Source organism: Lagopus muta, chromosome 25 (assembly GCF_023343835.1).
Source record: "Lagopus muta isolate bLagMut1 chromosome 25, bLagMut1 primary, whole genome shotgun sequence".
NCBI lineage: Eukaryota > Metazoa > Chordata > Aves > Galliformes > Phasianidae > Lagopus > Lagopus muta.
In genome coordinates, this window is record NC_064457.1 from 4,267,649 (window position 1) to 4,291,743 (window position 24,095).

At 44.8% G+C, this 24,095-nt stretch overlaps 1 protein-coding gene across 1 annotated transcript; it reads left to right on the plus strand.

Annotated features, from left to right (window-relative positions):
- The first annotated feature begins 12,974 nt into the window (after positions 1-12,974).
- On the plus strand, positions 12,975-23,501 carry WNT9B (Wnt family member 9B). Its single transcript, XM_048927214.1, has 4 exons — positions 12,975-12,985; positions 17,710-17,966; positions 21,983-22,248; positions 23,025-23,501. The coding sequence occupies exons 2-4, from the start codon at positions 17,786-17,788 to the stop codon at positions 23,499-23,501; spliced, it is 924 nt and encodes a 307-aa protein (XP_048783171.1). The 5' UTR covers positions 12,975-12,985; positions 17,710-17,785.
- The last annotated feature ends 594 nt before the right edge of the window (positions 23,502-24,095 follow it).

Consider the following 24,095-nt stretch of genomic DNA (forward strand, 5'->3'; position numbering starts at 1 on the left):
TTGAAAGTAATGAATGAAAGTACTTCAGCCATTAAGATGTCAAAAAAGAAAAAGGGAGATGGAAGTTTGATACCTCAGATGATACCACAGGTCATTGGCATCCCATAGGATGGGTGGGGGAGGATCCAAAACAGGGCAGAAATTCAGTTTGGGAAAGCTTTTGAAATCTGAATTAAATGATTGGTTGGAGCATGTGTGGGCCCAGAGAAAGAGGATTTCCCCATCATCAAAGGCTTGGTGGGATATTTCTTTCCATCAAGAATAACTAGAAGTGTTCTTTATCCATTTCTTGTCACTACAGTTTATAAATCAAGACAATATCAAGTCACAAAATCATTGTTCTACGTATTACCAAATGTTGAAAAGCGATCCAAGACTCCAAAACCTGGAGACTTCATTTGCTATTTACTCCAAAAAGGTGTGCATTGGGCAAGGATCGCCCAATGAGAAGAAAGATGAAAAAGCAGTGCTGGGTTTCAGAGCTGCCTCCATTTGTACCGTGAGTCCATGAAGTCACAGCATAGGATGCTCTAACTTTTGTCACTTTTTGTCCTTTTAGATACTCCTCCTTTCCCTTCCAGAACATACCAAAGTAAGAAACAAAGTGTCTGGAAAAGGTGACAAGACTGTGGATTCTCCTGGATTGCTTTTCACCATGCGTTTCAACACCCTGAGCCTAGGAAATAAAGCTTTTCCTGGTGCAGTTCAGCTGCCCTGGGTGGATTTATTGCATGGCCAGCGCGATGCAAAGCGGCTGAATGGAGGCACAGAGCAAGAGATGGACAATGTAGGGCTGCTGCTGACGGAGAGACTTCAAGCATTGTGCTGGGGGAGTCAGAGGACGTGCAAGAGCTGTGATCCGTGGTGCAGCACTAAGCAATGGCACCAGAGGGCCTGACTTGCAGATGGGCTCTTGGGCACTCAGTGTTGAATAGCACATTCTGGCAGCTCGGGGCACGGCCAGAAAGTGAACGTGAGAAGATGGGTTCCTCAGCACCAGTGGGGTCTTTGGAGGTTTCAGGTCTCAGAAGCATTTGAATTCATTGTTCAGAGGACCTAAATTTTGGTCCTGGTATTTAACTGGAAGTGAAATAGGAAAATGGCTTTTTGATGGTTCGAGTCATCAGTCCTAAAGTAAATCACTATTGTAGAGAATGTAAAGACATGAAGAAATCCTCCCCCAAAGTATGAATGAGCAAAGTCCCTTGCATTTAAAAATACTCAAATCCTCCATATTTCTGTGGGCAGTGTTTGCTGCTAACTTATGCTTGGACATACTGACTTTTCTCAGTTTTCTTGGTCAATGGGGCTCCTTTATGTTCCCTGCCTCTAAAAAACTCTCCTCCTCAGCTCCCTGTGGTTAATTTTAGCTGGACACACTAAGACAGCGTGTCCTTACCTAACCTAGAGACAGCAATTTGTTTTAACACCTGAGCAGAGTGATCTAAAGAAGGACCTCTGCAGATATTACATCACTGTTCTATGGACAGGAACATCTTCTTGTATTTCCCTGAATCTTCTCAACGTTCTCCATTGGCAGTGATGTGGGAACATGCTCCATAACGTTGACATTGCATGCACCTACCTCTACTTTCCTTCTTGTCACAAACTCTTTATAACCCATGTTATTGAAATCCTGCATCACTCAACTGACATTTTCTGTCCTCCAGATAATGCTATGAGCATTTTTGTACCAAACTTGTGCCAAGATATCTCAGATATGGCCAAGGAGCTGGGATTCTGTGTTGGCTTTTGCTTTGTTTACTTTAGTTTGTTTGAAAACAAGAAATTGCATTTTCAAAACATTGGTACCTGTGGTAGCTGTTGTCATTCCCAGGCTCAAGACAATTGAGATGACTTTGCCAGTGACTTCTTGTATGATTTTGACTGCTCAGGTTCCTTATCTGTATTTATTGCTTGCAGAACTTGAGAAATAATTAGTTCCAGATGTTTCCTATTAGTTCCTTCAGGAAGGAAGCATCTCACCCTCTGTTTGTACAGACTGAGCTAGAACATTAAGGAGGAGCAATGAATCGCAGACCTGATAATAAAAATGTTTTTTATTATTAATAGTACTGCTGTTACTAAACATGTGAGCAAAACTGGAATCTTAATGCTTGCAGTTGAGGGGTAGAAAGAATGACAGATGGTTTTGCCTGTGGTTTAGTTTTTCTCATCATGTGATGAAGCCCGAAGCCACGTATTCTTTTAGAGACAATGACAACTCAGAGCAAAGAGAGCCAGCACTGAAACCTATCTCAATCTTTGGTAAATACAAGGCCATAAAGACTGTCTTTTTTCCTGAAATAGCATTGGCCCATTATGTGGAGACACAGCTTAAGCAACGGACATAAAAAGAGGCAGTTATAGTGAAAAAGCTTTAAAGTCTTCTCTATTAACTTTCTATTCCTCTATACAAGTCAACCCTGTTCTTAAAGGGGAGATCTTTGCCCGGAATGGGAGGACACTTGTCCCATCAGTTGGTAATCGGAACACTATTTCCAGATGACTGGCATCTCAGGAGGACCTATTGCACGTCGTTGTGATTTTCCATCATTTTGAAGCACAAGATACAGGGGAGACAGGAATAGAATGGTTGAGTGTAGCCAGCATATGTGCAAGTGGTCTATGCATAGGGCTGTGTGAGCAAGGATAGATGGCAGAGGATGAAAGAGCACGTGTAGGTTTATGGTCATATGTATGTCTGGTCTTGCTGATGGGAAAGGAGCCTCCAGGTTAAATTCAGAGCTTTCTGAACAAGTCTGGTACAAAAAGCACTGCACTGACAGTGCATGTTTTGTCTCTGAAATTATACAGCGTTGAGCAGTTCTACACTTTATAAACACGTAAGGCGTAATGCACAAGGCCAGATGTGCTCTGCAGGAGAGGCAGAGCTGCCTTTCCCAATGGCAGTAAACCTGGCTAATTGCACTGGCTGAGCACACAAAGAAACTACGCCACAGGTCTTGGGCTTGTTTGAAGATGGCTCTGTCTACCCTGACATCTGGAGGAATGCATCACAGGGGTGGGGGAAGGGATGGAGAGCAAAGGGAATGGAGTCATTCCTCTTTCTTCTTTCTTCCCCTGGACTGCAACCTGGCAATATCCTGGAGACTGGAGAATGCATAGCAAAAAAAAACAACAAACAAGAGCAGGTATTTTTGCTGCAGGCTGACTTGGCAAAAGTCATGGAAATCCTGAGGCCCTGTGACGCAGCAAGTTCTTGTGTTGTTGAAGCAAAAGGAGCCATATGCATTTGTGCGAATGTTACGTGCTCTCCCGGGCCGCTGGTAGGGCAGTGAAAAGGCCTGAAAGACCAGAGAATCACTGCTTTTCTTGATCCTATAAGTAGTTTAAACCTTACTTTCAGAAGATGAACTAGCAGGTGATTCGAGGAGTGGTAGAACAAATATCCTACAGGGAAGCCCAGCTGTGGGCTTAGATTGGGATGTGTTTGTGCCTTGTTGGGCTGTGAATGGCTTTAGGATGGCTTTAAGATGACTTTAAGATGGCTTTGGGCATCGCTGGGCTGGTGCAGCCTTTGGGATGGCTTTGGTCTTTGCTGAGCTTGTTTTGAGATGGCTTTGGCTCTTGTTGGATGGATTGAGTCTGGCTTTGGGATGAGTTTGGGATTTGCTGGGCTGGGACTGGCTTTGGGTGGCTTTGGAGCTTCCTGGGCTAGGAATGATTTGAGGCTTTGCTGGAATCAGTCTGGCTTTGGGCTTTGCTGGGCTGGGGCTGCCCTTGGGCCGTGCTGGATGAGGCTGGCTTGGGGCTGGCTTTGGCGTTTGCAGGGCTGTGCTGGGGGATGAGTGAGGCGAGGGCAGCTGGATGGAGGAGGGCAGGAGCCTGGAGCAGTGCCTGGTAGGGATTCAATCCGGGCCTTTGGCAAGGGAAGTTTTAATGACACAACAACAACAACAAAAGAGGAAAGGGGGGAAAGGAAGAAAAGGCTCCTGCAGGGCCCGTTGCCACGGAGACCCCAAGGAAGTTTGAACCAGTCCTGCTCTTTTCACAGCCGCCTTTCAGCCAAAGAGGGAATTATGGCTGGCGATAAAAGGAGACATGTGGCCCTTTGCTCACAGGGACCGGCCTCTGCAGTTACGAGTCTTCAGCTCATTTTCCCCCTTGTCTCCTCCTGCAATTATACATTCAGATCTCAGGCAAAAAAAAAAAAAAAAATCTAGGACAAGTTGTGCACCCTTTGCCCTGGGGACCCTCCCCGGCGGGCAGCCTGCTATCTCCTTCAGCCCATTCTTCCCCGGCTGCCGCGCGCCGCCCCGTTTCCTCCGTAGTTATGAAAATGTTACGTGCTCAGGGCTGATAAACAGCTCACGCCTGCTGTCGTCACATCAGTCTGCCTCCTCGAGCAAGGAAAGCCTTTTCCAGGGGAGCTGCGTGCTGTTTTCTTGCTTGTTTGTTGAGGGGAGATGTTTTCTAGTTGACCCGCGGGTCTGGCTGACCAAATGCTGGAAATGAATTTGTCTTGATTGAGTCAGTTTTCCTTCACTGAGCGCTGTGCCGACTTCTCCAGTTTCTCCAGTAGTAGTCATAAATGCAAACCTTAGAGTTGTGTTGCAGCACTCAGGCTGTGCCCTCGACACCGTCCCGCTGAGGTCTTAGAGCTGGGCACTTGGGTACATGGTTTAGTGGTAAGTGGACAGTAGGACTCGATTATCTTAGAGGCCTTCATCTGTAATAATTCTATGAGTAGGCATGGTGCAGATAGGTTGGGGTTGGACTTGATGATCCTAGAGGTCCTTTCTAAACATAATGACTCCATGATTCTATGAATTCCAGTTCATAGTTTAATATGCTACTAGAATTCCTGCTTGTGACCATTGGACGTTACATGCAAAGGGCAAAAAGGCAAAGGGAAGTGCCAGAAAGAGAAATGATTCTCTGACAGGCATAGCACAGGACTGGAGCAGAGCATATCTCCAGTCGCAGCTGTCATCTCCTTTCCAGCTGGATTCAGATGAGTTACCAGAGCCCAGCCCTTCTTTTCTGTGTGTTGACAGTGATATGCAGCTCTTCTATTCAAGCCTTGGACCTTCAGTGCTGGAAGTGTCATGGTGAGCCATGAAATAAGTATGACTGGGGATACAGAACGGTGAGCAAGACTGGGCTCTGATCTCCATACCAACACCTAAGACGTTGGACAGGGCCCTGCACGGTGTGATCTGGCTGGGGGCAACTGGCCCATGGCAATGAGATTGGAACTGAATAGACTTTAGTGTTCCTTGCAATGCAAACCATTCTGTGACTCCATGAATCACAGTATAACTCATGTATAACACAGTATAACTCATGAGGTCTGGTCACCTGCTCATTCCTACTGATGAACAGCTCTACCAGAGAGAGGAACGTGCCCAAAATGAAGAGAAGTGATCAACTGAAGAGCAGCTGGAGCAATTTGGACAAGTATTTGTAGATATGTTTTAGCCTGCCTTTGTCATGCTCTGGGTAACTGCAACTCTAATTCCTTCCTCTGTTCCTTGGACCTGCAAAACTTTTGTAATCTTTGTTAGTGCTTTCCATGAACCTGCTGAGCAGAATAGATGATAATTTCCAGACTTTGTGCACCCAGCCTGCGTGGTCTCTATGTGCCCATCACCCTACAGCGTTCCCAATCCCAGGCAGAGTAGTAAAGGTTTCTCAGGCCCCCAGGAGAGAGTGGGAGTGTAGGACACAGTGCCATCCAGTGGACCTGCCACATCTGACCAGTAGCACTAAAAAGTGGAATGTCCTTTCATGGTGAGGGTTGAGGCATTGAGCTGTATGTGATATTTCCCTAGTCTTGTTTTTCTCAGAGCAGGGAAACACATGTACCAGATTATACCCCTGAAAATCTCTTCCCCAAAGCCAAAGGAACCCAACAGTGCTCAGCACATAAATGTTCCAGCTGTGAGGATGCAGGAGGACAAACTACTGTGTAAAAACATACATAGGGTACAGGTTAGAGTTAGGGTTGGGGTTAGGGCTAGGGCTAGGGCTATGGTAGGGTTGGAGGTTAGGTTTGGGGCTAGGGATTAAGGTTAGTGGCTAGGATTAGGGTTAGGGTAAGGGTTAAGGTTATGATAAGGATTTGGGTCAAAGTCAAGGGCTGTACGTTTGGGTTGGGGGTTACAATTAGAGTCAGGGTTAGAGGTTAGGGTTAGGGTTAAGGTTAAGGTTACGATTAGGGTTTGGGTCAAGGTCAAGGGCTAGAGGTTTGGGTTGGGAGTTATGGTTAGGATTAGAAGTAAGTGTTAGGGTTAGGCGTTAGGGACTAGAATTAGGGTTAGGGTTAGGATTTAGGTTTAGGTTTAGGATTAGGGATTAGGGATTAGGGTTAGGGTTAGTGTTATGGGTTAGGGCTAGAGATTTGGATCTGGGATTAGTGCTAGGGATAAGGGCTAGGGATTAGGGCTAGGGTTTGAGATGCTCCAGGGGCTAGAGTGAGATTGCAGAATCTGAGTTAACGCTCTCTTGTGAAGGGAGCTCCCTCTGAAAGCAAAAGCCCACGTTTTATTTTGCATAGCTCACTCCAAAAGTATGCCTCCTATTTATTTGTGTGGAAACTACAACAGCTACCAAGAGCACAACACTACCATCTGATAGAGTAAAAACAGCTATAAAGCACTATTTTTCAACACAGTCTCCACAGTTATCTATGCATTTTTGCCAGTGATGAACAAGAGCCTGCATACTGGGCTCATCAGAATCTGCATCAAGAACTCCAAATATGTTAAGGTGTATAGAGAAAGCAGAGTAAAATGGCAAGAATTTGGAAAGATTCCTCCTGGAAGAGCCCTTGGAAAGGAGATTTTGCTCCTTGTGTCATTCCTGGGGGCACAGTACCACCTGCTGGCAAGGAGATGGATGATAGCACAGCAAGAGAAATGGTGACACGGAGCAGTCCTGGTAGCTTATTCTTCTCCAGAATTAAAGCAAAATTCATGTTTGCTATTCACTGTGCTTAGTTTTAAGGATCTAGGCTGTAAACATAGGCATTATAGTTAAGCTGTTCTTTTCAGAGACTGCAAATAAAGTTTGGTGCATTTAGCCACTAGCCCACACAATGTGGCCAGGAAACTGTGGTTTAAAGCCAACCCAGAGATTCAAAACACAACTTTTGAAAGTGTTTATTAAGCTGTGTGGGTTCAAATATGAGCTACGACTCAGTCCTGCACTTTGAACATTGTCGAAGATTGGGAAGGGGCAGGATGCTCCATTACTGGCTGCACTCCCCAGGTTTTATTTTCCTATGCCTGACTCAGCCTGTCAAAGTGTACCTGTCTGATGAATTGTACGTTAAGTAACTTGTCCATATTTGCAAAATTATCAGCTTACACAAAGCACCTCCTAGGCGTTGTGTATATATCTGTCTGAACTGGGAAGGGGACCAAACCAAAGACTGCAAAACTAATTTCAAGATGTTTCTGGTAAGGTTCAGCTCATATCAGCTCAGAGCTCACAGTGAAGGACTCGGTCTGAACAGGTGGTGGCTCAGATTTTGCTTGATCGGCACCCTCAGATTCTGCTGTTGAAGCCCAGCATGGGCTGTTGTATATTAATTATGATTAATAGCTTTTTTCCACCTAGCTCAGGAACCTCTTATAAGGCCCTTCTAAACTGTGGGCCTTTCCTTATGACCATGGCAAGACCAGACCTTCCATGGGCAGCCCTTGTGAAGGCTCTGATCCGTAACCCTGTACCTCTGTGCAGATGGTAGAAATTCCTTCTATGGAGGTTGGGTTTGATGGGTCTTATTAAGAGTGAAAACTCGTCCAGTAGGACTGAACGACCTCTACTCTGTTCGCAAGGACTACCTTGACTCTGCTCTCCTGTCTGGTTCTGAGGAATCACAAAGAAGCTCAAGCTCTGCTGACCCTCATTTTTGGCACTGCGTGTTCCATTTTGGACTTCAGCATCAGCAGCCTTCCTGGCTGGCCCAACACACCATTTTATCTTGGACAAACAACACCCAATTTTCCCAATTTTCTGTTTAGCTTTTCAAATTGGGCTCATGTCCAGCAGGGGACATTGTGCAAAAGCAGATTCCTTGGGAAAAGTACAAGAACAGAACGTGCAGTGGAGACGTTTTTCCCTGAAAATTTCCTAGATGCCAAGAATTTGCAGCTCAGGGATTTCTTCAGCCCAAGGTGGTGTTAATGGTTTTAGTGACAGTGTTTGCTCTCTTCCATAAACGTATATGGTTTCCCCTTAAACCACTAGCAAACTTCTTTGCTTTGATGACATGGTATAGCCATCAGTTCCCACAGCTCCTGATGGACAGTATCTTGGTTGTGTGAAGAATGCATCCAGTCTTTTACCTCTTCCTCTCCCTCTCCCTTTTTTTCCTTTTCCTTTTCCCTTTTTCCTTTTCCTTTCCTTTTCCTTTTCCTTTTTCCTTTTCCTTTTCCTTTTCCTTTTCCTTTTCCTTTTCCTTTTCCTTTTCCTTTTCCTTTTCTTTTCCTTTTCCTTTTCCTTTTCCTTTTCTTTTTTTCCTTTTCTTTTCCTTTTTTTTTTTCCTTTCCTTTTCCTTTTCCTTTTCCTTTTCCTTTTCCTTTTCTTTTCCCTTTTCCATTTTTTCATTTTCCTTTTTCCTTTCCTTCCATTTTCCTTTCCTTTCCTTTTCCCTCTTTCCTTTTCCCTTCTTCCTCTTCCTTCCTTTCTTCTTTCTTCCCTTCCCTTCCCTTCCCTTCCCTTCCCTTCCTTCCCTTCCCTTCCCTTCCCTTCCCTTCCCTTCCCTTCCCTTCCCTTCCCTTCCCTTCCCTTCCCCTTCCCTTCCCTTCCCTTCCCTTCCCTTCCCTTCCCTTCCCTTCCCTTCCTTCCCTTCCCTCCTTCCCTTCCCTTCCCTTCCCTCTCCTTCCCCTTCCCTCTTCCCCTTTCCCTTCCCTTCCCTTCCCCTTCCTTCCCTTCCCCTTCCCCTTCCCTTCCCCTTCCCCTGTCCCCTTTTCCCCTTCCCCTTCCCCTTCCCCTTCCCCTTCCCCTTCCCCTTCCCCTTCCCCTTCCCCTTCCCTTCCCCTTCCCCTTCCCCTCCCTCTCCCCCTCCCCCTCCCCATTTCCCTCTCCCTTCCCCTTCCCCCCCTCCCTCTCACCCTCCCACTCCCACTCCCCCTCCTTCTCTACTTTCCCATGTTATTTTATTTTATTTTATTTTATTTTACTTTACTTTACTTTACTTTATTTTTTTAATGCCAACAGCTAATTTATGTTGATATCCAGCAAATTGTCAATTCTTGCCACCCGTTCTCAGCCACAGGAAGACATGCTATCCCCATCAGTTGACTCTTTCCAAACAGGAGAATCCCAGTCTACTCAGTAGCTTCTTCTACAGATGTCGTTATCTGTCTTTGATCAGCCTTGCTGTAATTCTCCCAGTTTTTCCTCATTCTATCACATTACTATTTGAGGTGAAAGTAGAAGATGGCATGTGCCAGGAACTGGCCTTAAAGCACCATGAAATCAGACAGCCTACAGGAAAACTTCACAGTTTCTTGCTATTCTTGCTTGCATGAGCTAAGGAACAGCATCAACCATCCAGATGCATGCAGATAAATCAGCTGAGTGGTAGTAAAAGTATACAGCAATGCTTAGTCAAGAAGTATAGAAGGAGGTAAGGCCCTAGAATATTATATATAGAATATATAGAATATTATCATGCAATGAGCTGCATGGTCATCATGGTGAACAGAACACCAAGAATTACTGAGTCCAAGACAGGGAGCACATCTAGAATACACACTGTCCTGTTCTCCCCACTGACAGCAGAGACTGAGGTGAATCAGAGCATGCACTGGGAAAAATGTAGACAATCAAAGATAATGATTAAGATTAATGCCATTACTAAAGGAGGGCTGGGATCCTTCAGCTGGAAGACCTCTTGATCATGGCAGGGTTTGATGGACTAATTTACAGCTTAGATGAAGATTAGTGTGGGTTTTGTAAAGCCCACACAAAAAAAAGTGTGAACAATGGCTTTGCCAATACATGTGATCAATGTCTGAAGATGAGAAGTTCCTATGAAATCAAACTCCAGCACTAAAAGATATTGAGGGAGAATTTTTCTTTGGTTCTGATTTATCCTGTGAAATTCCATTTGTCCAAACTCTTATAATACGTACCCCTATCTTGTGCATCCATTCAAGTCAACTGGCAGCTGAATATCAATTAAAAGCCCCTTGAAACTTTATGGAGTAAAAAGCTATGTGAATTGTGGGTATTAAGTAAGTATTAACGCAGAAACATGCTCAGAGTGTTTAAAGAAACAGTGAATTGAGCAAAGAGCAGTTGGCTGAGTTGCATAAATCTGTTTTGGAAAAAATATGGCCATCATGCCTTCAATCTGCTTGTGCAGATCAAATCTACCACCATGTTCTCCTCCAGGTCTACCCAGTAGCTCCTAACAGAACTTGCTCTGCTTCAGTAAACAGTTCTCACTTTATTCTCCTTCAAGCCCAGCTCTCCTCAATGACAAACCCAAACCTGTGGTTTTACGGCCACAGCTCCAACGTAACATAACTATAATGCTGCTCCCTCCACTTGCCTTATGTTCCCTGTCTTCTCCCCTGGTGGATATATATCACTTGAAATTATGACCTTCACACCAACCAGAAGGCAAATTATCTTCTGCCTACCCTAATTCTCCCACTATAAGCAGATACTTTCTAAGACGTGAAAATGTGGCCATGGTTGTGGCCTCCAAACTCCATGGGAAGACTTGTTCCTCATATTAGAGACACTTCTCAGGAGGGACTCGAGGCACGTTTGTCTCCTCTCCACCATCACTGCTTGCCTATCTCTCATCTGAATCCTCTCTGGTTCCTTTCATTTTTTCTCAGCAGCTTCCTGTAGGGTTGCGTAGTCCTGTGAGGATCTCTGACTCCTTTGTCCCTGGACAAGGCCTTGTAGCACGCAGGGGAGCTGTCCAAAGGCCTTGGACAGGGCAGACCTGGATTCCAAAAGCTGGGATTCTTCTGCTTGAAAGCATCCAAGTTTGGAGAGAAATTCCCAGCTCAGGAGGACTGCAGGCTATCAGAGGCTGCCCTGAAGCCCTCTTTGCCTCAGACATCGAAAGCTCATCATGACCTGGCATTCTCCTTTTATTTCCAAAGTCAGATTTTGATTCAGATATCTACTTTCTTCCTGACTGTGGTCTGCTGGTGTGTGTCTGGGGATATCTCTGCACAATGACTGAAGATTTTGCCTGAAAAATGCCAAATTCCATTCTCCAATGTGCTCTCAGCAAATACTAATATCCTACTAATACTAATAAATACTTAGGCTTCCTTGATGCCTAAGTATTTAATAGCAAGAAGTGAGTCAATAAATGAAAGGACTATCAAAAATACCTACTCTCTACCCCAGTAATAACTATACAATTTAATACAATTTGGCAAAAATAGCACCAGAAAATGCAGTTTGGTGAAAAGTGGCACCAGACAATGTTCTCTTACAGACACCCCTAAATCAGTGAGTCTCTGTGTTGCATTTAGAGAGGGGCAGACAATACCGAATATTTGGGCTACAAGATTAAGATTGCAGCACAGCAGGTTCAAAGGCAAATCTCTCGTGTCCTAGGAATACAGAGGAGGTGTTGGGAGCTTTGTATGAGGTGAAGGCAGTTGGGTTGTTTGTATCATTTTCACAGTCCCTGAAACATGGGTTGCACCTTGCTAATGTAGGTCTCAGTGGTGTCTGTTGGGTTCTGGAAATTTCTTGGTGCACTCTTCCGTGAGTGTGTAATTGCACTTGGGAGTTACCATCCCTGGAGGTGTTCAGGAACCATGGAGATGTGGAGCTGAGGCACACAGTCAGTGGGCACGGTGGGTATGGATAGGAGTTGGGCTTTTTCAACCTTAATGATTCTATGATTCTATGACTGGGAGGATGAGACGGGCATTAAACAATCCTTCCTCAAGAAGGTTGTGTAGCCCTAAGGAAGTGCACAGAGGACTTTCAAAATCTCCATCTTCATGAGTTTTCTGGACAAAATTATAGCCATCCTTATCCAAATTTGATAACAACCTGGTTTGGGACAGGAGCTTGGTCTAGAGACCTATAAAGTATCCTTTGCACCAGCATTTCTCTGGGAAGTCCACGCAATGCATGATTGGTTGGGCATGTTTATGGTAGTATGGTCCATGAATGATGGAATCCATGTCTGTGGGCACTGGTGCTCTTGGCAGTGAGACCAAATGTGTGCAGGGTGAAGACTGAGTGCCTGGACACAGTTGTTTCCTCTCTGTCTTTTCCTTCTACATCGGTTTGCCAAGTCAGCTGTAAGGCTTGGAAACAGGATGGTCCTTCTGCATCCAGTGCTGTTATGCACGGCACTGCCACGCATCCTCAAACCCATTATGGAGACAACCAACACCCTGCCATGCTTTGTGGGCACTGGGCGTATGGAGCCCATTAAAAGCTGTAGATGCCCCATCCCAGGAGATGTTCAAGGCCAAGTTGGATGCAGCAGCCTTAACTGGTGGGTTGGAGCGGGGGGTTGGAGCTTGGTGATTCTTGAGGCCCCTCCAACTCAACTGTGCTGTGATCCCACGGTTCTGTGATTTGTAAGATCCCTTCCAATCCAACCCCACCCTCATTCCACAGTTCTACGATCAATAAGGTCCCTTCCAACCCAACCATTCTATGATTCTGTGATTTTTCTTGGGGTCGGTGGCCACAAGTGGGACCCAGCTGTCCGAGGTCTCCCTGCCCCACGGATCCCACACGGATCGACGGGTCCCCGTGGAGTGCTGGGGGTGCCCGGCGCCGTCCTGCACTCTGTGCCCGGGGGGTGTGGGACGGGACGGGACGGGACGGGATGCATGAGGGGGCCGCCCCGCCTCCCGCTTAAAGAGCCGCGGCGCCAGGCGGCCGCGCATCGAGCTGCTCCCGGCACCATGCGAGCTGCCGTCTGCCGCCTCTTCCTCCTCCTCCTCCTCCTCCTCCTCTTCCTCCTCCTGCTGCTGCCACCGCCACCCGCCGCCGCCTATTTCGGGTCAGCGCTGCGGGGATCGCGGGGAGGGAGCGCTGAGGGGATGCGCGGAAGATGCGCGGGGAGCGCACCTGCGGGGCCGGCACTGCGGGGTTCCTGGGGAGAGGTGGGGGAGAGGGGCTCGGTGACCCCCCAGGAGGGGATGGGGGAGAGTCAACTGGAGAGAATCTGGGTGGAAGATGCTTTTAGCTGGGTGCAAGTGGGACGAGAAGAGACTTTCTTAAATTCTGCTCTGTTTCTGTGCCGGTCTTAAAATTAGCTCTGGATCCTTACTGGATATAATGCTTCTTCAAACTGCTGTCCTGGGGGGAATAAGGTGGGAGAAGGGAGAACCGTGGGGCCAATGTGAGGGATGTGGGGACACTGCGGGGCTCCAGGGTGGTATGGGCTGGTGAAGAAGGATGCCCCTGAGCACAGAAAGAAACTGCAGCCCAGAGAATTGCAGGGGTTCGCTGAAGTGCCAAACCTCTCCATGCTTTGCTAACTTATGCCTGTGAAGGCTCTTGGTCCCAAGGCACATCTACCTAAATCCACACGCATCTGCAGGTGTGGCATTGCTTACCTACGACTGTGGTTGCTATTTCATTTCTATTTCAAAGCTTACTTAAGAACATCTGATTTAAAATTTATTAACTGTGTATTTTGGCTTATCTCGTATCTGAAAGTCTGCTGGGAGCAGAAGACTGTGCTTCTTGGTTGCTCCACAAAGGAGCTTTGGCTTTCCAGTTACAGGGGCACATGCACAGGATCGCAGCCTTTGGAAGTGAACATACTGGTGTTTCTCTTTCAGATAACTAAGAGCAGCTCCTATTGCTCCTGTTGGATATGTTTTATAGACCAACCTGAGTGATTCTTCACCCTATGACAATGGTCTGTTTGGTGTGAGTTGCTGTTTGGTCATCAGAGAGCTGGGTGTGCTGCCTTTTGACAATGCATATCTCAGGATCCGAGGCTGGAGTTTCATTTTTTAATAGTTTTTTTTTTGTTTGGTTGGGTTTTTTTTGAGTGTTTTGGAACAAGTGTCTGGCACGTTTTCACCTTTTCATTTTATTTTAAATTAAAAAAAAAAAAAAAAAAGAATAGAAAAAAGAAAGTTAAATCCATGAACTCATTTGTGTTAATGATGGTTAATTATGAGATATGTGGGTATTTTCAAATACAAAGTCAGTAGTTAAGGGGGGAACTTGAACATCTTGGAAGACTGGTGTGAGTATCTGTGTGACAGCCTGGGAAAGGAATATCTCATGTCCAAACTAGTACTGAATTGGAGGGACTCTTAGACCCTGGTTCAGGGTTAACTTTGCAGAGTATTAGAGACATAATGACATGAGCCAAATCCTTGTCTTCCAAACATTAATTGAGGAAAACCTCGTGAAGATGTAATGTGAAGGAAGCCTTTGGGCGCCTGTCCATGGAGAACAGGACCTGAGTCCTTTTGTGAGTTGGTAGCAGTGAAGAAAACAGGAAATTTTGCTCTATCAGGACAAAAGTAAGGCAACTGTAGAGTAATCCATCAAAAGAAGGCTCCAGGGAAAGGTGCAGATCACCTGTTGGGCAGCAGCTGTCCTAGAACTAAAGGCAGAATTCAGAAGAGATCCAGCTCGGGTGGGATGTTGCTGGGTCAGCAGAGCAACAAAAGTGATGGAAGTCTTTTCTGGGCTGCAGCATGTCTCAGATCCACTGGAATCTTCATAACTCGGCCTGAAAGACCTGCAGTCGGTACGGAGGTGCCAGGCTGCCCAGAATCTCCCATTATGTGTTGTCTTATTTTGCAGCTCCTCTTAACTCAGCTCTCAGTGTCTGACACTGTAGAGAGGCTGGGGGACTTGCAGATGCAATTTCAGAGGGCTGCTCTGAAAGTAATGCCTCCTATTTTATGATGTTGGCCCACGACGTCAGAGGTGGGTGCTGGTGGCACAGCAGTAAAGGTTGAGACTTCCACTGGTATTTCATTACATTTTGTTGCCATGTGAGGGACGGCAGAAGAGGAGAAGTCTGAACAAATGGTACCCGACATGGAAGTGTGTATGAAGCAAAGGTGTGGAATTGAATTCCTCCATGAGGAAAAAATGGCAGCACTGACATTCATTAAAAAAATACTGCTTTGCAGCTGGGAATTTGCTTTACTAAATGATCTTTGTATCTGTTATATGGAAGTAAGTAGGAAGCATTACTTTTGGAGCAACCTCAGTAGATGTTAGGGCTTTTCATGGGGGCTTTCTGAACTTGATTTCTTGCTTCTCTTGAGGCACTATCTCAGAGCAGTGTATTGTCTATGAAGTCCCCTTGCTCAGAGCTGAGTGTCCTATGGTGAGGCCATCCCAGAGTCAGACTGAAAATCAGAATTCCTGTGTAGTGATGGATGTGGCTGCTGGTTTGGGTTGGACTGCCCCAGAATCAAGAGCTACATGGAGCTTGTGTTGCTTCTGAAAAGTTGCAAGCTCTGTTCCACTGAGCTGCCAGGAAGAGAGGAGAGCTGAGGACCCTCAGTACACCTTAGTGGCCTTGATTTGATCTGTCATCTTTCAATATTCTCTTTGCCTTGCCTGAATGCTTGTTGCAGCAATCTATGGGGTGTGTGTATTTCTGTGCAACATGAAAGGCTGGTGAAATCAGATATGGAGTACAGTTGTGGCTCCCTTTGATTTCTCTCCTTTCTTGGGAGAGAGAGGAAAGGCATATTTTTAAGGTTTTTAAGACCTTTCAGATCCAGGGGACATTAGGCATTGCACAGGAACAGGCTCTCATTAAAAGTCTCTTAAGCAGCTGGAATGTGGCTGGAAGGAGATTAAAGGAAAACGATGAATTTAGCAAAGTGCTTAGACAGAAAAGTAGAGAGAAATAAAAGTTTGAGATCCTTACTGTTTTTTCCAGATTGCTAACAGGTGTGCATTAATTCAAAGATTTTATTTTTTTGGTGTATGATCTATAGATAATAAACTCTAAATCACCAAAAAGTGACGTGCAGTTTGCCCAACTGCAGTGTCAACTGTGTGACCTTGGGAAACTCCAGTTTCTCTGCCCTCTTCCCTAAACTGAAAGTTATGTGAGATTAGTTTTGAAAGTTGCATGTGTGCACCAATCCGATGGAAGGAAGCTCTGTCTCACTAGTGAGAACAGAAGAGACCTTGATTCCATTCAAGCACAGGTCAGCAAAAGCTAAAACATTTGTGTGTTATCAATTTCATCACAAATCACCACATCACCATATGAGCTACGGCATCCAAGCCAAATCCAGTACAGTGGTGCCATGGTGCAGCTGGTGTGCACCATTCAGATTGCTTTGAAAATGAAATCAACGCCTTGAAAGGCCATTTTGTTGGTGCCTCTCATTATTCTCTTTGAGTTTTTCACAAATATTAACATTTAACATCCTTCAGGATCTGGAGAATGGCAGTATCAACTTCTTCCAAACCTCACTGGCAGGTCATAGGGTATCTTTGAGATAATCTTTGTCTGTGACTGTGGGAACAGCTGTCCTTTGTCAAGCCAAAGGTTCATATAGCCTCACAATATTTTCCAACTTTTATAATTCACCAAATGTCAAGGTATTCACATCAAGACACTTCTTCATAGTCTCTACAAACTTGCCTGTTTCTGTTCTCTCCTGTTTGGTGTAGGCATGTGTTATAAAAATTTGAAAATCAATTTAAGCAATAGGTTCAGCATTGCAACTGTCCTTTTTATACCATGTCTAGGTGGACTGGATTGAAAACAGAGAGATGTAGACAATGAGCCCAGGAAGAGATGCTTACAGAGTACATGGAAAACTAAAATAGAAGCTGTGGTACTTGATTTACATCCTCTGTAGTGAAAGTTATGTTATCCACAAGAGTTTGGTCTTGCTTTAACAGTTGAGACCATAGTGTTAGAAATGTCTGTCTGTTGTGGAGCTATGAAGGCCTTCAGTTGGGTCCTTTCCATGGGTTAAAAGTCTTTGCTTGTGAACTGGCAGATAACATCCTCTGGTGATCAGGAGTGGCACTCCAGATTAATGTGCAAATGTGTGACTCTTCCCAGTTTGTCTGTAGCCTTAAAATCTTGCACTGACGTAAAACAATGTTTTCAAACATCCTGGAGATGCTAAAGGAAATGAAATTTCCAATAAAAATACCATCTTGCTATGGAAAGTGAAATATTTTTTCTCAAAATCAGTGACATATTTCAGCTAAATCATATGTAATATATGGAGCATGGTCTAGAATGTCTATTCCAATCCAGGCCAACCTATGATTCTATGACCCACAGTTCTATTGTTCAGTGGTTCTAGGATTGAATTATTTGATGTTCTATGGTTCTATGGTTCTCTGTTTCTTTGATTCCATGATTCTATGGTCCTATGATCCAATGGTTTGGTGATTCTATGATTCTACGGTTCTGTGATCCAACAATTTGGTTGTTCCATAATCATATGATTCTGTGGTTGAAAAGTTCTATGATTCTACCATTCTTCAATGCTATGATTCTGTAAGCACACGGAGTGCTTGTGGGAGTTACTGCTTTCAAGGGCCGTTTTGAAGCACAACTATTTGTTTTAGCTCTTTAGATATTTTCAGATGTAAATCTCTGCTTTTCTCTGATACGGAGTGGAACCCCACTTTACTGTTTAACAAATCTGCTTATCAGCCAAGTGTAATACATTTCAGTTGGCCACTCTTTCCTCTCTGCCAAAAGCTCTGGAAAGGTGTTTCTTTTCCATGACTCACAGTTTTCCTGCTTTCTTTCAGCCTGACTGGAAAAGAAGCCCTGACCCACTTCCCCTCCCTAGGAACCTCTACAAACTCTGCCCAGGGGAAGGCTCACATGAAGCAGTGTGACTTGCTCAAACTGTCCCGCAAGCAGAAGAGGTTGTGTCGGAGGGAGCCCGGCTTGGCGGAGACGTTGCGCGATGCCATCCGCCTTGGGATCATGGAGTGCCAGTTCCAGTTTCGCAGTGAGCGCTGGAACTGCAGCCTGGAGGGACGGACCAGTCTGCTGAAGCGAGGTACAAGGTAGTCTTTGTTTGAAGTATCAATCTCCCTTGGTGCTGGGTCACCTGGAATATACATCTCGCTGCCAGTGAGGGACACAGGGAGGTCATCAGAGAGTGCAGAGATCGTAGAATCGTGGAATCATAGAACTGTTAAGGTTGTTTTTAGGACCTCTAAGGTCCAACCATCATCCCACCCCACTGTGCCCACTCTTAGAACCATTAGCATTTGAAAAGACCTCTAAGATCATCCAGCCCAACCATGCACCTACCACCAACATTGCCCACTAAGATCATCTGCTTTGCTTAGGAATGTGAGCTAGGAATAAGAGTGCCATTTGGCCTCCTATCCTCCAGTGTCTTATCCTCATCTTTCCTGTGTGGTTTGTCATGGTTTGAAAAATAGAAGTTCACACCGTTGGCTTCTGGATTTTTGGCCAAGACTTCCCTATGCTGGCCATCTTTCTTGGCCAGCAATCAAGGATGATGCTTAGAAGATCAGTGACATTTTAAGACAAGTCTTTATTTCAGCTCTTTGTATCTTTTCACATGCAAAGCTCAGCTGATCTCTGATGCAGCATTTAATCCTAATTAACCATTTAAATAAGCTATTTAGCTTTAATGCATTTCATTGCATATTTACAAATATCTCCTAAGACATTTTCTCATATATTTGGAGTTTCCATAAATGTTGAGCTGTAGTGGACAGAAGGGTCATTGGCTTCTGTTTGACAAAGGCTTTAGAGGAAGAAAACATCCTCTAAGTGATGAGCTTGAGGTAAGTGAACATAACAGCAGCTAAAAAGCCAGCATTAACTTGAATTAAATTAAAATTTTAATTGGCGTTGCAATTGAACCATTATAACATTATCAAATGTTACTAAATTAAATATTAAATTAAAATTGTACTCAGCTTCAGCACAAACAAGACCAGATTTACCTTCTTGCAAGGCTACACAATGAATTTTTAGCCCATGAATGTCCACGATCATTCTGAGTGACTTTCTGGCATGTCTGCCTTCATCAACCTGAAAGAACTTGAAAATGACAATTGAATAATCCTCATCTTCAAATAGCTGGGAAACACTTAATTATCTGTTGATGGCATGCCCCAACATTTCCACGGACTCCAGATTGACAAAATAAAATATCACCTGTAATTTAAAACCTGTTTTGGCAGATGGGGATAAGCTTTTGAATACTTTTATTACACCATCTTAAGGATAAAATGATGATTTAATACAGCAAAGTATGCTATGTGTATCCCCTGTGTAAGAGGACAGTTGGATGAAAGCAGTTATTAGCTCTCATTTTTCCTTTAACTTGCAAACAGGTTAATTTCCTACATAAAGACAAACATTTTCAGCTGCCATTTTTGATCTGTTTCTCACAAATTCAGAACTGTGTTGCTGTTTGGAAATCATCACTCAGACAATAACAGCTCTTTCATTTCTTATTTTCTGTAATTCCATATTTTTAGTAACAACAACAAAAAAGTGCATACACTGAGGACTTCCTGTTTTTATTTTTATTTTTTTGCACTGTCAGCTTTATTTTCATTTTCTGCCTCACTTGTTGGTTTACACTGACAGCCCCTTCCTTCAATCCATTTCTTTTGCTTCATGTTGGCCAGGGTAATCGATTTTCCACCACTGTTTTCAGTGATGTTATAGGAAGCTGGAAATGGTGCAGCACAGAGAAGTTGCACGATTTCCATCGTTGGAGATTTTCAGAACTCAGAACCCTGAGCAACTTGACCTGACATTGCAGTTACTCTGCTCCAGGCAAGAGGCTGGGCTACAGAATTTGAGAAGTCTTTCCTTTCTAAATCTTTCTACTGCTCAGCATCTCTCTGCTCTACAGTCTGTGTTTATAGGGCAGAGAGACGTCACCTCCACTTGCTCTGAAATGAATCACAGAATCATTAAGGTTGGAAAAGACCTCTAAGATCACCCAGTCCAACCATCCGCCCACCACCAGTACTGCCCTCTAAACCATTTTTCTAAGTACTACATCTGCCCTTTCCTTGAGCACCTCCAGGGACATGAGCCCCACACCTCCCTAGGCAGCCTGTTCCAAAGCATCACCACTCTTTCTAAGCAGACATTTCCTAATGTCCAACCTCAACCAGCCCTGGTGAGGCCCTTACCTCTCATCCTATCACTAGTTATGCTTGTACTGTCTTTACTGTAACACTGAAAAATCTTTGACCTCGAGCATTTTTTCCTTTGACAGAATCACCACACAGCTCAATTCCTCCTATTATAGTTTTCATCGTGGTCTAAAGCACACCAAGCCACGTAACAGTGTCTTACCAACAGCAAAGGTTGTCCTGGAGTTGCAGGCCGATGAGGTAGAGGAATAATTCAAGAGAAATGATGGTCCAGGGGGAATCACTGTACAGTTTTCAGGCAAGAGTTGGACAATTTGGACACTGAACCTCTGCCATAAAAAGAGATAGGAGGGAGGAGAGGAAGGACGTGATTTGGAAGTATGCTCGTTATCTTGCTGTCTGCAATGGTCTGACCACAAGCAATGGTCTCTGATTTCAAGTGGGTTGATATCTGGCCAGCAGTTACGTGGAATGCCACAGAAGGAACCAAACTATCACCAGTCAGAAAATAGCAGAAGCCGTGTGGTGTTCCACAAAGTCAGATTTAGCAGTGTGTGGGGCTGAGTGGTACTGCTAGCTTTATATGGTATGGGAAAGCGTTTCTGAAATGCACGTAGCCAGATAGGATACAGGGAATCTGGTAAGGATTTGGGGATCTGCTGCTGAAATTTTTTGTCAAATTTAGGATCTCACGTGTGTGGGGCATCATGTTGGTGTTCATCATCTGCACTGACTGCGTCCCACATGTTTTTCCAAAACTTTAAATGGATGTGGAGACATTTTTTAATTATTCTTTTAGCATGATACAGAGCATTAGCCAGAAGGTCTAGCTGGTAGTCATTTCTCCTGAATAACTAAAATGGAGAGACAGGAAGGTTACTGATTGACCTCACTGACTTCCTAAACATTTTCTTGCCTCTTTCATCCATATCCAGACTACTGCTAGATATTTCATGTAAAATTTTGGAATTCCAACAATTGCATATGAAGTTTGCCTTGAAGTTGCAGACACAACCTCTGTTCAATTAGTAATTTTTTCCTCCTTCTTGTTGATGAGTTATTTGTCCACTTCTGTTATCACTTTTATGGTGGCCTCAGCTGGATCTCAGCTGTCAGTGGTCAGATCTGTTATTAGAACTGGATGAGAACTCTTTGAGAGAAAAGAATCTTGGAATCATAGTGACTGGAAGGGACCTTTGGAGATCAGGAAGTTCAGCTCCCCTGCTAGATGAATAGACTGGTGGAAGGATTTGAGGCTGGACTGGATGGATTCCATATGTCCCTTCCAACCACTGCTCAAAGCAGGACTAACTACAAGGCTGGACCAGATCTCTGTGGTTCTCTCTTTCATTTTTTAGGGAAAAAGATTCATTTCTTCTTTTGCAGAAGGAAAATTGGAATTTTCCAGTGTGTAATGTATGTTTCCCTCCACAACATGTACAGATGTATTTTTCCTAAACCAAAATTTTGCCTGGTTTCAAAAGCAGGATGTCTTCAGAAAGCACCACCACAGTTACAGGGGGAGATACTTCGCAGAGAAGTCATAAAATCTACAGAGTCTGTCCTTGCCCAGGAAGTTTTTCCAACATGAAGCCTTTCCCAATCAAACCACATGTGATCTTTTGATACAAAATATTATTACCATGTCCCAATTTTGATATAAGTGGGTCAATTTCTTAAAATATTTATAAAGTCTTTTTCCAGTCTCTACTAAACGGTTCCTAATTTTAAATCACAACATGGTTTCAGTGACTGCCTCGATTCACACCTATCAGCTCTGCGGTGAGGTTGTGGTCAAACAGAGTTCCGTGACTTTTCGTAGTTGCTCATGTTCCCAGGACTGTCTGTCAGTGATGTGGACAAACACCTTACTTTGCCTTCCTTGCTCCTACCCTCTCCTAATCCTTCTCTTGTGCAGGTTTTAAGGAAACAGCCTTCCTATATGCAGTGTCTTCTGCAGCTCTCACCCACTCCTTGGCCAGAGCGTGCAGCGCGGGTCGCATGGAGCGCTGCACCTGTGATGATTCCCCAGACCTGGAGAACCGCAAAGCCTGGCAATGGGGTGTGTGTGGGGACAACCTCAAATACAGCACCAAGTTCCTGAAAAAGTTCTTGGGTCAGAAGAGGATTGGCAAAGATCTGCGGGCCAAGGTGGACATCCACAACACCAATGTGGGCATCAAGGTGAGATCTAGAAGAAAGTTAGGGCTCGGTGCAAGTCTTCCAACCCATCATCTGAGGTTGAATATTCACTGCTCCAATTGAGAACCAAGACTGGTTTACCCGTGTGTTTTGGACCTTGTGCTACTGAGAGTCTCCTACACTCTGACATGAGTTGTGTGTTTGGATTAGGAGAGCAGCAAGGGCTGGCACTCTTGAGATCACCTGTGATCCATCTGGTAATTTGAAACATCTGTATGATTTGCTATGGATATGGTTGTGTCACATTTTTGAGCTAGGGAGACCATTAGATCGAGCATTTTGACCTTTATGTTACACTCCACTGACTTAATACTGTTTTCCATTTATTGAGACCAATTACTTGTTTGATTAGAGCACTGTCTTGATTTGATTACACTAAGAAGGGGAATTGATAATGCTGGAGATACAGTTTCACAGTTGACTACTGCTGCTATTGCACACATCTGCTTAGTGAGAATTTGACTAGCCTCAATATTCAGACATTCAAGCTGTCACTCTTTGGTGAACTCTGTAGTCATTCCTTTGTGTTTTTTTTAGATTTCCCTGCATAAAATAGGAATAACACCAATAAATCCAAAGCAGAATCATAGAATTATTAAGGTTGGAAAGACCAATAAGTCCAACCATCCACCCATGTCTGTGACTGCTTTAGACCATGTCAAAGTACTTGCAGCCTGTCTGCACCTGAGGCGATCTCTCTATCCAAAACAAGGCTCATGCTCCTGGCAGGTATTGATACCACTTCTCTTCCTCATCAGGCTGTCAAAAATGGACTGAAAACCACGTGCAAGTGCCACGGCGTCTCCGGTTCGTGTGCTGTCCGGACTTGTTGGAAGCAGCTTTCACCCTTCCATGAGGTTGGACGACTGCTGAAGCTGCGCTACGATGATGCTGTCAAGGTCTTCAGCACCACCAATGATGCTGTGGGACACTCAGAGCTGGCCAGCCCGCAGAGACACAGCCATTCCACCAAGCACCATGCTTCGCCCCGCGCCACCGACTTGGTGTATGTGGAGGATTCGCCCAGTTTCTGCCGTCCCAGCAAATACTCCCTGGGAACTGCTGGGAGAACGTGCTCTCGGGAGGGCAACTGTGACAGCATGTGTTGTGGACGAGGCTACAACACCCAGAGCCGCCTCGTTACCTTTTCTTGCCACTGTCAGGTGCAGTGGTGCTGCTATGTTGAGTGCCAACAGTGCATGCAGGAAGAAGTGGTCTACAGTTGCAAGCAGTAAATCAGTGCTGGAGGGTTAAGGCAAATCCTATAGTACAAGAAAGCAGTATAGAGAGTGGGATGTGATTCTCAAAGGTGGTGTAAGGGAGAAGACAAGCACCAAAAATGTCCTGTTATCTCAGTGCTGAGATCCCCCAGTCTGGGGACAGAGTATGAAATGCAGAGGTTTGCCAGGTAACACATCAGGAAGGAGAGAGTGGAAGTGATATGGGGACAGTAAGAACACTGAGGCAGTCAAACTCTCTTGAGCTTGTAACCACATGCAGGAATATTCCCCTCTGCCATCCCTCACTTGCACTTATGGAAATGCGTTGGGGTGGTGACATCAAAATACCAAGGGCTTTTACCCTGTTGCCAGGAGGAGAGAAGAGAAGGACTGGAGGGGCAACTAACCAGAGAATGCATGCTGATGCACCAAGGCTAATGATTCTGGCAGCAGAGGATCTTAATTACTGTTCTCCAGAAGCTGTTTGAATCTTTTCTGCTTTGAACCCTCTGTTGAGTAGCGTCATTTTGAGGCAAGTGTTGTTCCTCAGAATGCCACTTTGCAAACAAATGGAGCTCATGTCCATCATCTCCCAGGTCTACGCTTCGG